The following is a 13,146-nucleotide window of genomic DNA, read 5'->3' as shown; positions in this document are numbered from 1 at the left end:
TCACTAAAAGTGGCAGTAATAAAGCCTCTCTTGAAAAAGCCAAACATTGACCCAGAAAATATAAAAAACTATCGGCCTATATCGAATCTTCCATTCCTCTCAAAAATTTTAGAAAAGGCTGTTGCGCAACAACTCACTGCCTTCCTGAAGACAAACAATGTATACGAAATGCTTCAGTCTGGTTTTAGACCCCATCATAGCACTGAGACGGCACTTGTGAAGGTGGTAAATTACATTTTAATGGCATCGGACCGAGGCTCTGCATCTGTCCTCGTGCTCCTAGACCTTAGTGCTGCTTTTGATACCATCGATCACCACATTCTTTTGGAGAGATTGGAAACCCAAATTGGTCTACACGGACAAGTTCTGGCCTGGTTTAGATCTTATCTGTCGGAAAGATATCAGTTTGTCTCTGTGAATGGTTTGTCCTCTGACAAATCAACTGTAAATTTCGGTGTTCCTCAAGGTTCTGTTTTAGGACCACTATTGTTTTCACTATATATTTTACCTCTTGGGGATGTCATTCGAAAACATAATGTTAACTTTCACTGCTATGCGGATGACACACAGCTGTACATTTCAATTAAACATGGTGAAGCCCCAAAATTGCCCTTGCTAGAAGAATGTGTTTCAGACATAAGGAAGTGGATGGCTGCAAACTTTCTACTTTTAAACTCGGACAAAACAGAGATGCTTGTTCTAGGTCCCAAGAAACAAAGAGATCTTCTGTTGAATCTGACAATTAATCTTAATGGTTGTACAGTCGTCTCAAATAAAACTGTGAAGGACCTCGGCGTTACTCTGGACCCTGATCTCTCTTTTGAAGAACATATCAAGACCATTTCAAGGACAGCTTTTTTCCATCTACGTAACATTGCAAAAATCAGAAACTTTCTGTCCAAAAATGATGCAGAAAAATTAATCCATGCTTTTGTCACTTCCAGGTTAGACTACTGCAATGCTCTACTTTCCGGCTACCCGGATAAAGCACTAAATAAACTTCAGTTAGTGCTAAATACGGCTGCTAGAATCCTGACTAGAACCAAAAAATTTGATCATATTACTCCAGTGCTAGCCTCTCTACACTGGCTTCCTGTCAAAGCAAGGGCTGATTTCAAGGTTTTACTGCTAACCTACAAAGCATTACATGGGCTTGCTCCTACCTATCTCTCTGATTTGGTCCTGCCGTACATACCTACACGTACGCTACGGTCACAAGACGCAGGCCTCCTAATTGTCCCTAGAATTTTTAAGCAAACAGCTGGAGGCAGGGCTTTCTCCTATAGAGCTCCATTTTTATGGAACGGTCTGCCTACCCATGTCAGAGACGCAAACTCGGTCTCAACCTTTAAGTCTCTACTGAAGACTCATCTCTTCAGTGGGTCATATGATTGAGTGTAGTCTGGCCCAGGAGTGGGAGGGTGAACGGAAAGGCTCTGGAGCAACGAACCGCCCTTGCTGTCTCTGCCTGGCCGGTTCCCCTCTTTCCACTGGGATTCTCTGCCTCTAACCCTATTACAGGGGCTGAGTCACTGGCTTTACTGGGGCTCTCTCATGCCGTCCCTGGAGGGGGTGCGTCACCTGAGTGGGTTGAGTCACTGATGTGGTCATCCTGTCTGGGTTGGCGCCCCCCCCCCCCCTTGGGTTGTGCCGTGGCGGAGGTCTTTGTGGGCTATACTCAGCCTTGTCTCAGGATGGTAAGTTGGTGGTTGAAGATATCCCTCTAGTGTTGTGGGGGCTGTGCTTTGGCAAAGTGGGTGGGGTTATATCCTTCCTGTTTGGCCCTGTCCGGGGGTGTCCTCGGATGGGGCCACAGTGTCTCCTGACCCCTCCTGTCTCAGCCTCCAGTATTTATGCTGCAGTAGTTTATGTGTCGGGGGGCTAGGGTCAGTTTGTTATATCTGGAGTACTTCTCCTGTCCTATTCGGTGTCCTGTGTGAATCTAAGTGTGCGTTCTCTAATTCTCTCCTTCTCTCTCTCGGAGGACCTGAGCCCTAGGACCATGCCCCAGGACTACCTGACATGATGACTCCTTGCTGTCCCCAGTCCACCTGGCTGTGCTGCTGCTCCAGTTTCAACTGACCTGAGCCATAGGACCATGCCCCAGGAATACCTGACATGATGACTCCTTGCTGTCCCCAGTCCACCTGACTGTGCTGCTGCTCCAGTTTCAACTATTCTGCCTTATTATAATTCGACCATGCTGGTCATTTATGAACATTTGAACATCTTGACCATGTTTTGTTATAATCTCCACCCGGCACAGCCAGAAGAGGACTGGCCACCCCACATAGCCTGGTTCCTCTCTAGGTTTCTTCCTAGGTTTTGGCCTTTCTAGGGAGTTTTTCCTAGCCACCGTGCTTCTACACCTGCATTGCTTGCTGTTTGGGGTTTTAGGCTGGGTTTCTGTACAGCACTTTGAGATATCAGCTGATGTACGAAGGGCTATATAAATAAATTTGATTTGATTTGATTTGATAATGCAGCTGGTGGCCACACCAGATACTGACTTATTTTTTATACTAGGCCATCTATTTGGTAGATGGGTAAAAACAAAATATAAATCTGACATTGAATATCCCTTTGAGCATGGTGAAGTTATTAATTACACTTTGGTTGGTGTCTCAATGGAAACCGCTCAGGGATTTCACCATGAGGCCAATGGTGACCAAAACAGTTATAGTTTGATGTCTGTGATAATTGAAAAAAGAGGATAAATCAACATTGTAAGTACTCCACAATACTAACCTAAATGACAGAGTGAAAAGGAGGAAGCATGTAGAGAATAAGCACTGAACTGCAAATACATTTGGCAAAGACATTCACTTTATATCCTGAATGCAGTGTTGTGTTGTATATTTTTTTTAATTTCACCTTTATTTAACCAGGTAAACTAGTTGAGAACAAGTTCTCATTTACAACTGCGACCTGGCCAAGATAAAGCAAAGCAGTTCGACACATACAACAGAGTTACACATGGAATAAACATATAGTCAATAACAGAGTAGAAAAAGTCTATACACAGTGTGTGCAAATGGGGTAGGATAAGGGAGGTAAGGCAATAAATAGGCCGTGGTGGCGAAGTAATTACAATATAGCAATTAAACACTAGAATGGTAGATGTGCAGAAGATGAATGTGCAAGTAGAGATACTGGGGTGCAAAGGAGCAAGATAAATAAATAAATACAGTATGGGGATGAGGTAGTTGGATGGACTATGTACAGGTGCAGTGATCTGTAAGCTGCTCTGACAGCTGGTGCTTAAAGTTAGTGAGGGAGATATGAGTCTCCAGCTTCAGTGATTTTTGCAGTTCGTTCCAGTCATTGGCAGCAGAGAAACGGAAGGAAAGGCGGCCAAAGGAATAATTGGCTTTGGGGGTGACCAGCGAGATATACCTGCTGGAGCGCGTGCTACGGGTGGGTGCTGCTATGGTAACCAGTGAGCTGAGATAAGGCAGGGCTTTACCTAGCAAAGACTTGTAGATGACCTGGAGCCAGCGGGTTTGGCGACGAGTATGAAGCGAGGGCCAGCAAACGAGAGCGTACAGGTCGCAGTGGTGGGTAGTATATGTGACTTTGGTGACAAAACGGATGGCACTGTGTTGGAGGCTATTTTGTAAATAACATCACCGAAATCGAGGATTGGTCTGATGGTCAGTTTTACGAGGGTGTTTGGCAGCATGAGTGAAAGATGCTTTGTTGCGAAATAGGAAGCCGATTCTAGATTTAATTTTGAATTGGAGATGCTTAACTTTTTAGTGACAGGGGGCAGTATTTGGAAATTCAGATGAATGACGTGCCCAAAGTAAACTGCCTGTTACTCAGGCCCAGAAGCTACTTTTGACCAGAGCCCATAGGCCACAATTTAGAGAATAGGGTGCCATTTGGGACGCAGACAGGGTAAATCAAGGTCACCGATTCTCACCTGTGATGACTTCATTGGTTTTTCTTGGTCGATCTTTACAAGCTGCAGCCTGGCTCTCTTCAGCTGGCCGATCTTAATGAGTTGGACCTTGGCCCTCTTCAGCAGATGGAACATCCTCTTGTTGATGCTGGTGAGGTTGCTCCGATGGCTGGTGCCCCCCTGTTCCACCACCACCCCATCATCAGCCTGGCTTTCTCCTTCGTAATCATTGTCAGCAGCAGCCTCCGACCCTGGGGAGAAGAATCAGGCAAGTGTCCCTCTGACTAATTTGCAACGGCTGACATCAAACCTGGAAATGGCAACTTATTCCCTATATTGTGCACTACTTTTTACCAGAGCCCTCTGGCAAGCAACACTGCAAGCTATACTGCTCCATCCTATGGGAATATGTAGAATTCAGACCCCTTGACTTTTTCCACTGTTACATTAGAGCCTTATATTATACAATGGATTAAAATGTTTTCCGCCCTCATCAATCTACACACAATACCTCATAATGACAAAGCAAATAAAGTTTTTTAAATGTTTGCAAAACTGAAATATACCATTTACATAAGTAATCAGACCCTTTACTTTGTACTTTGTTGAAGCACCTTTGGCAGCGATTGCAGCCTAGATAGACTTTTTGGGTATGATGCTACAAGCTTGGAACACCTGTATTTGGGGAGTTTCTCCCATTCTTCTTTGCAGATCCTCTCAAGCTCTGCCACGTTGGATGTGGATCGTCACTGCACAGCTATTTTCAGGTCTCTCCAGATTTGTTAGATGGGGATCAAGTCCGTGCTCTGGCTGGCCCACTCAAGGACATTGAGACTTGTCCCGAAGAAAGTCCTGCGTTGTCTGAATATAAAGGGTCTGAATACTTATGTAAATAAGGTATCTGTTTTTTATATTTTATAAATTTGCTAAAATGTCTAAAAACCTGTTTTTACTTTGTCATTGTGGGGTATTCCGTATAGATTGATGAGGATTTTTAAAAATGTAATCAATTTTAGAATAATGCTGTAACGTCACAAAATGTGGAAAAGTGGAAGGGGTCTGAATACTTTCCGAACAACATCTAAGAATTCTACTTTAAAATCAGTCCAAAGAATTTTCTGGAATAAGAAAATAGATGTTTGCTTAATGGATCTATAGGAACTAATACATTTATCAGAGCACAGAAAAGGCCTTACCTTGGACATTTTCTCTGTCATTTGCTGCCTCCTCCAGAGTCTCAGATGAAGCAGCTTGAGATGCAGCAGCATCGTTACTGACTAGCACCGCCAGTTTCCTCACAACCCCAGGAGAGTTGAGGTCCTCCATCTTCAGCTTGGACCTCCCCCCCTTCCTAACCGGCGAGGTCAAACTTAGGTACTCCTGGACTTCTTCTGTGGTTTCACCATCAGCAGCACTAAGGCCTTTCTTCTTCTTCTGGGCCAGGCTGAGGGTCAGCTTCTTGAGTCTCTCGTAGACCTCAAGGTGGGATGAGCCTGGGCTTGAGGAAAGTCTGGTCTTAAGTGTTTTTTTACCAGTTGAGCCGTCAACTTCAGGTTTGAACTCATTTTGACCTGGAATTTGAGACAAGTTGTCAATGTCATCATTGTCTGAATCATAAAAGGATAGGCTCATGGCATCCTCCTCCATCTTGTATTGGCACTTTTTTTTCGGGGATCCCCTAGGCAAGGATATGATCTCGTCATGGAGGAACCTCTTGGGTGCCTTAATGACACGTGAAGACCTGGCGCTCACCACAGGCAAGGAGATGTTACTGCTGCCTCCTTGCTGGATCACTCCAGGGGACAGGAGAGGCTTGCCCTCTGTCCCGGTTCTCTCCCACTGCGCCTCCTGTCCCGCCTGCTTCACTGGGGTTGGAAGCGACTCTGGCACGTAGGTGTCAAAGACAACCTTACGACGAAAGCCTTTCACGACAGAATCTGGCGGACGAAGCTTCTGCACATTACTGGGCTTCCTCCTGAAGCCAAATATGGACTTACGCTTATATGGTGCTGGTTTCTTTCTTTCCAGGGGTATTGCTGGCTCCTGACACAGCTCAGCACCAACCTCAGGGGAATCCCCAGTTCCCCTGGACACCCTATCCCTCTGCTGCTTATTCACAGGTTTAGGAGACAGTGCTACTCCTTGAGAGGCTGTGTGGGGATTCGTGGTCTTCTGTCCACTTCTAGACTGAGCTTCAACCTTGTCCCCTTGCTGAGATCCTTTTCTCCTCTTCCCAGACCTCTGTGGCTTAACTATGTCTGTTTCACTATCGTCTGCTGTTACCTCCCCAGCCTCTTTGACCTTGGAAGTCTTCCCTTTGCCTTTGACCACTGTCAGGGTCCACACCAGTTTACCCTGCTTGTTTCTGCTGGTTTGGGGTCGGACAATGCTGGACCCTGAGCCTACCTTAGTTGTTTGTTCTTGCCTGTTCCTCTTTCTGGCTGTTGAAGACGATTCCACTGCTTTTCTTCCCCAGTCAGAGCCATCTGATTTCTCACTGCCCTTGCTTCTTGAGGCCTTTGTCCCAGTAGCCTGCTTTCTTATAGACTTAACCCCCGAACTGATGGATTTCTTTTGGGCTGCCAGTTTGGCAATTATTTTGGGTTTCACAGCATTTTCTTCCTGACCCTCTCCAACCTCTTCTTCAGAGACCTTGCCTGCACTTTTCTTAAGCTTTGCTGTAAGTTCTGGAGCTAGGGGAGGCTTTTTTGGCTTCAATAATGATGATTGGAAAGGACTGCCTAGAAACAAGAGGGAAACATGTCTTAATACAAATAGACTAATGTCAGACAATAACTTGATCATGCATATTATCAGGTATGCTACCAAAGCAATACATAGCAAATATGAAGGCTACTGCATATTTCTGCTAGAAATAGATAATTCCTGAGCACAGGTGATCTCACATTACTGTTCCTCATTAGCCTACTTACTTTTAGAGATATTGCGTGCTGAGAGTGTAGGCGGGTATTCCGTCCCAAACCCAGAGAAATCCTCATCCTAACACAGGAAAACAGGGTAGGAATGTGTTTAACAAAAAATGTATTACTGACCCTAACAACCACAATAGGCTACACGAATACTTAGCAGGTATACCACACAAGGCCTAATAAATCAGCCAATGTATATTTCTTTACAATTAATAATTAAAATGTTTAGCCCTAATTGATCTTAAAATCACAGGGTTGGGATCAGATGAATCCATGGACAGCAGCCCAGGTGATATCTGTTTACAAACCATCACACTGAACTGGTTTGAGAGATCAGGATTCAAAATGTAGTGGTGGATAACTGCAAATGGACATGTGTAATTTCAATTAGGTCTAGGCTAGTACAAATGCAAAGTGTGATCATTGATCAAACTCCACTTCAGCAGAAAATACAGGCCATCATGAAATGTACACTGTTCATAAATAGAGATCTGAATCCTATTCTACAGCATTACCGGAAGTTGAGGATGTGTAAGAAAAAGACAACTATAAAAAATAGCAAGGCAAAAAAAAATCTCTACCTCATTAAACTGCAATCAGCTCACTAACCGAGGGCAAGCTGTGTGACAAAAAAACTGCAGAAACGATATCAGGGCCAGACTACATTTTTTACTGGGAGTTAAAACTGACAAGATTTAGAAGAGGAAAATAGACAGATCCCAAAGATCTGGGTGATATACAAGAAGCTTTACTGAGAGAGTGTATAAAGCTACTTACAAACTGGGTGGTTCAAGCCCTGAACGCTGATTGGCAGAGAGCCGTGGTATATCAGACCATACACACAGGTAAGACAAAACATGTATTTTTACTTTACTATTCAGAAAGCATCTCAGAGGAGGAGTGCTGATCTAGGATCAGGTCCCTCCCTCTGTAAACAAGGTAGCACAAGTGAGAATCAGCCCAGCAATGGCCCAAATTCACACAATTCTACCCCCTCACCCACAACTAAAAAATATTAATGTAGGTAGTAATATTAATTTAATGTAGGTGCTGTAGTAATAGAAGCTATGAACCGAACTATGAAAGGCAAACATAAAAAAATACATTCATTTTCAAACTTCTATTTAAAATCGATGAAATGTACTTTGTGTGGGTGTCATCCATCAACAGGCACTATGTATGTATGTAGCATGGATGCATCCAAATACATTTCACTGGAAAGCAGCTTAAAAAAAACACAGAATAACATTGAAGAAGTTGCATCCATCTGCAGAGTTGACGCGACTGCTAGTAAGCAAGCAAGCGAGCGAGCGATAAGAACATTGCCAGCTTGCATAGCAATCAAACAAACAAATACAATGAATAACAAGTCCACTTCTCAACAACCTAACTTCTCTAGCAACCTAACAACAAAGTTCAGGTGGATTAAATAGAATTACGAATTAACTTATCAAAAATGTTAACAATCACGTTTTAATTGAGATTAACAGTAAATGTGCACTTGTTTTATTTGGCAATCGTGGAATAAGCAGGATAAACGTCTCCGTTCCATATATTATCTGGAACTAATGTACGTCAGTGGTTATCCCTTACATGTACGGTACCAGTCAAAAGATTGAGTAGGTGTCCATTCAAGTGTTTCTCATAAAAATTAAAAATAAAGCAGTGATCAGCATTTGTGGGAACTCCTTCAAGACTATTGGAAAAGCATTCCAGGTGAAGCTGGTTGAGAGAATGCCAAGAGTGTGCAAAGCTGTCATCAAGGCAAAGGGTGGCTACTTTGAAGAATCTAAAATAGATTTTTGATTTGTTTAACACTTTGGTTACTACATGATTCCATGTGTGTTATTTCATAGTTGATGTCTTTACTATTATTCTACAATGAAAACAGTCAAAATAAAGACAAACCCTTGAATGAGTAGGTGTGTCCAAACTTTTGACTGGTACTATACATGTGTACAGTGCACTCAGACCCCTTGACTTTGTTACGTTACAGCCTTCTAAAATTAAAAATGCTTTCCCCTCAATCTAAACACAATACCCCATACATTTATAAAAAGAGAAAATACCTTGTATAAATAAGTATTCAGACCCTTTGCTATGAGAATCAAAATTGAGCTCAGGTGCATCCTGTTTAAATTGATCATCCTTGAGATGTTTCTACAATTTGGAGTCCACCTGTGGTCAATTCAATTGATTGGACATGATTTGGAGATGAACACACCTGTATATAAGGTCCCACAGTTGACAGTACATTGTCGGAGCTAAAAACCAAAACATGAGGTAAAAGGAATTGTCACTAGAGCTCAGAGACAGGATTGTGTCAAGGCACAGATATGGGGAAGGGTACAAAAACATTTCTGCAGCATTGAAGGTCTTCAAGAACAAAGTGGCCTCCATCATTCTTAAATTGAAGAAGTTTGGAAACACCAAGACTCTTCCTAGAGCTAACTATTTTCTGCAATCTATTGTCATGCTGTCAAAAGAAAATTATAATTCCTAATTTTAAGATCAGGCCAGACTCTGTCTCACACCAGTCTCTTATCGGGTGTCCCCTGCCCAGGATTCATGGATACAGCTCTCAGATGATAAACATACGGTCCATGCCCTTGAGGATCCTTTAGACGTCCCTAACCCAAAGAAGTTTACATTTAAAACGGTTAAGGATAGGTAAGAGATTTGGTTGTGTGTAAGTTTAGGATAAGGGTTATGGTTTAGGGAAGGGACATCCCAAGGTTCCCAGATAGCAATGACCATAAACCTATAGGAGCTTTGGCTGCAAGGACTGGCCCACCATTATATACAAATTATACGTTTTAACCATGTGCTGGTGCTATACAGTGAACAGGCCTATGTTTGGTTCTAAATGGGAGGGAAAAAAGTTCAACAAGCATTTATAACTTATTTCCTTCAAGAATCAATGGGTATGCAGTGTCTAGTGAAAGTCTACACCCTTGAACAGTTTTCCCCTTTAAGAACGAATCCTTTTATTGTCCAGCCACACTTGCTCAGGCTCAGGGTTCCAGCATTCAGATTTATTTGGCGAACGGTGGGGGAAGGTGGAGACAGTCCATCAGATGGGCTGAGAGTAGAGAGAGAGAGAGAGAGTCTGCTTGTAGAGAGACAAACAAGACATGTATTGTAGAGCACATCACTTTACATGAGGTTTAAGTGAGGAATGGAGTCAGATGGAAACACTAAATCATTCAACCAATAGAATGTTGTTTTACACTATACTTAGTTTATTTTCTTTTTATAGATTTTCTTTTCAGTTAAAGACAGCAGCCGATTCACCCATTGACTGTATAGGGTCAACCATGAATCGTGTCGCAAAATAATTTGTTTTGGGGTTGACCACGAGAGCTACCAAAGCTGCATCCCTAGCCGCGTCCCCAGAGCATGCGCAGACCAGCTGGCTGGTGTGTTTACAGACATATTCAATCAATCCCTATCCCAGTCTGCTGTTCCTACATGCTTCAAGAGGGCCACCATTGTTCCTGTTCCCAAGAAAGCTAAGGTAACTGAGCAAAATGACTATCGCCCCATAGCACTCACCTCCACCCTACCTGACACTCTAGACCCACTCCAATTTGCCTACCGCCCCAATAGGTCCACAGACGACACACACTGCCCTAACCCATTTGGACAAGAGGAATACCTATGTAAGAATGCTGTTCATTGACAATAGCTCAGCATACAACACCATAGTACCCTCCAAACTCGTCAATAAGCACGAGACCCCGGGTTTCGAACCCGCCCTGTGCAACTGGGTCCAGACTTTGACGGGACGACCCCAGGTGGTGAGGGTAGGAAACAACATCTCCACCCCGCTGATCCTCAACACTGGGGCCCCACAAGGGTGCTTTCTCAGCCCTCTCCTGTACTCCCTGTTCACCCATGACTGCGTGGCCATGCACGCCAAGTTTGCAGACGACTACAGTGGTTGGCTTGATCACCAACAACGACGAGCCGGCCTACAGGGAGGCGACGAGGGCCCTCGGAGTGTGGTGTCAGGAAAATAACCTCGCACTCAACGTCAACAAAAGGAGATGATTGTGGAATTCAGGAAACAGCAGATTTCCATTGATAATATTTTGTGTGATTTTGTTGTCAGCACATTCAACTATGTAAAGAAAAAAAGTATTTAATTTGAATATTTCATTCATTCAGATCTAGGATGTGTTATTTTAGTGTTCCCTTTATTTTTTGGAGCAGTGTACATAATGTGTCTGCAAAAGTATCTTACGGCAAAAAAAAGAGCTTCTGGATATCAGGACAGTGATCACTCACCTCGGATTGGACAAAGATTTTTTCTACAACAAGGAGGACGCACAGGAGGACGCACAGGACATTCTACAAACACCCCATATATTTGTATATTTGCATATTTGCAAACAGCTGGTGCACGAAATCTAAGGAAGTCTCTAGATTTATTGGGATAAATTGCAGGCCAAACTACTTGCCTATACGAGTTCAGCTATATAAACTGGGCTATCTGCATTGTGTTCTGCCACCCGCCAACCCCTCTTTCACACTACTGCCTACTCTGTTTATCATAGATGCATAGTTACTTTAACCATATCTACATAATACCGCAATCAGTCTGACTAACCGGTGTCTGTATATAGCCTCGCTACTGTATATATTGTTCACCTAACACCTTTTTGCACTATTGGTTAAAGCCTGTAAGTAAGCATTTCACTGTAAGGTGAATTGTGACCTGTTGTATTCAGCGCACGTGACAAATAAACTTTGATAATTAACAAACACACTTCGGAAGCAGTAGGAAGTGCATGAACATTTATATCATGATCGCGTTATGCAGTGATGCTCATGCTGATTAGCAAGTCCATGATCATGTTATGATGCGTCCATAACGGACAAATCTGTTGCACTTAGCACAAGTACTGAGTTGGGGGGGGGGAGTACTCATTTGTACTCCAGTTGTCATACTGGAGTAAAATATATTTTCTTTTCAAGTTGACTCAAGTAAAAGTCACCCAGTAAAATCCAACTTGAGTAAAAGTATTTGGTTTTAAATACTTTTTTCAAATTCCTTATATTAAGCTAACCAGACAGCACCATTCTTGTTTTTTTTTACGGATAGCCTGGGGCACACTCAGAAATCATTTACAAAGAAAGCATGCGTTTAGTTAGTCTGCCAGATCAGAAGCAGTAGAGATGACCAGGGATGTTCTCTTGATAAGTGTGTGAATTACACAATTTTCCTGTCCTGCTAAGCATTCAAAATGTAACGAGCACTTTTGAGTGTCAGGGAAAATGTTTGGAGTAAAAAGTACATCATTTTCTTTAGGAATGTAGAAGTAAAATATAAATAGTAGGGCCTTCCGAGTGGCGCAGCAGTCTAAGGCACTGCATCGCAGTGCTAGCTGCGTCACTACAGTTCCTGGTTTGATTACAGGCTGTCTCGCTACCAGGAGACCCATGAGGCGGCACACAAATCCAGGTTAGCAGGCAATATTAACCAGGTGAAATTGTGTCACTTTTCTTGCATTCATTGCACGCAGTGTCAGGGTATATGCAACAGTTTGGGCAGCTTGGCTCATTGCGAACTAATTTGCCCGAATTTTACGTAATTATGACATAACATTGAAGGTTGTGCAATGTAACAAGAATATTTAGACTTAGGGTTGCCACCCGTTCGACAAAATATGGAAAGGTTCCATAGTTCACTGAAAGAATAAACGTTTTGTTTTCGAAATTATAGTTTCCGGATTCGACCATATTAATGATCAAAGGCTCGTATGTGTGTTATAACTAAGTCTATGATTTGATAGAGCGGTCTGACTGAGCGATGGTAGGCAGCAGCAGGCTCGTAAGCATTCATTCAAACAGCACTTGCGTGCATCTTGCCAACAGCTCTTTGCAAGAACAGCGCTGTTTATGACTTCAAGCCTATCAGCCTAATGGCTGGTGTAACCGATGTGAAATGGCTAGCTAGTTAGCGGGGTGCGCGCTAATAGCGTTTCAAACGTCACTCTCTCTGAGACTTGGAGTAGTTATTACCCTTGCTCTGCAATGGCCGCGGCTTTTGTGGAGCGATGGGTAACGCTGCTTCGAGTGTGGCTGTTGTCGATGTGTTCCTGGTTCGAGCCCAGGTAGGGGTGAGGAGGGGGACGGAAGCTATACTGTTACACTGGCAAAACTAAAGTGCCTATAAGAACATCCAATAGTCAAAGGTATATGAAATACAAATGGTAGAGAGAAATAGTCCTATAAATACTATATTAACTACAACCTAAAACCTCTTACCTTGGAATATTGAAGACTCATGTTAAAAGGAACCACCAA

The 13,146-nt window shown here is 43.1% G+C and overlaps 1 protein-coding gene across 2 annotated transcripts in view; it reads right to left on the bottom strand.

The window, feature by feature from the left end:
* The window catches only part of LOC139391633 (histone-lysine N-methyltransferase 2B-like), an 83,400-nt gene that overhangs the window by 59,051 nt on the left and 11,203 nt on the right, over window positions 1–13,146 (bottom strand). For both annotated transcript variants that reach the window (XR_011629585.1, XM_071139019.1), the window contains exons 2-4: window positions 6,838–6,904; window positions 5,101–6,645; window positions 3,926–4,155 (exon numbers count right to left, since the gene is read on the bottom strand). Coding sequence is in view for 1 of the 2 variants with exons in the window: in XM_071139019.1 (XP_070995120.1) it covers window positions 3,926–4,155; window positions 5,101–6,645; window positions 6,838–6,904 (1,842 nt within the window). In the remaining variant the exon portion in view is untranslated. The remainder of the gene's footprint in view (window positions 1–3,925; window positions 4,156–5,100; window positions 6,646–6,837; window positions 6,905–13,146) is intronic.

Source organism: Oncorhynchus clarkii, chromosome 32 (genome assembly GCF_045791955.1).
Source record: "Oncorhynchus clarkii lewisi isolate Uvic-CL-2024 chromosome 32, UVic_Ocla_1.0, whole genome shotgun sequence".
NCBI lineage: Eukaryota > Metazoa > Chordata > Actinopteri > Salmoniformes > Salmonidae > Oncorhynchus > Oncorhynchus clarkii.
The sequence above is the reverse complement of the archived record's forward strand: the minus strand, read 5'-3'. Positions and strand labels throughout refer to the sequence as shown.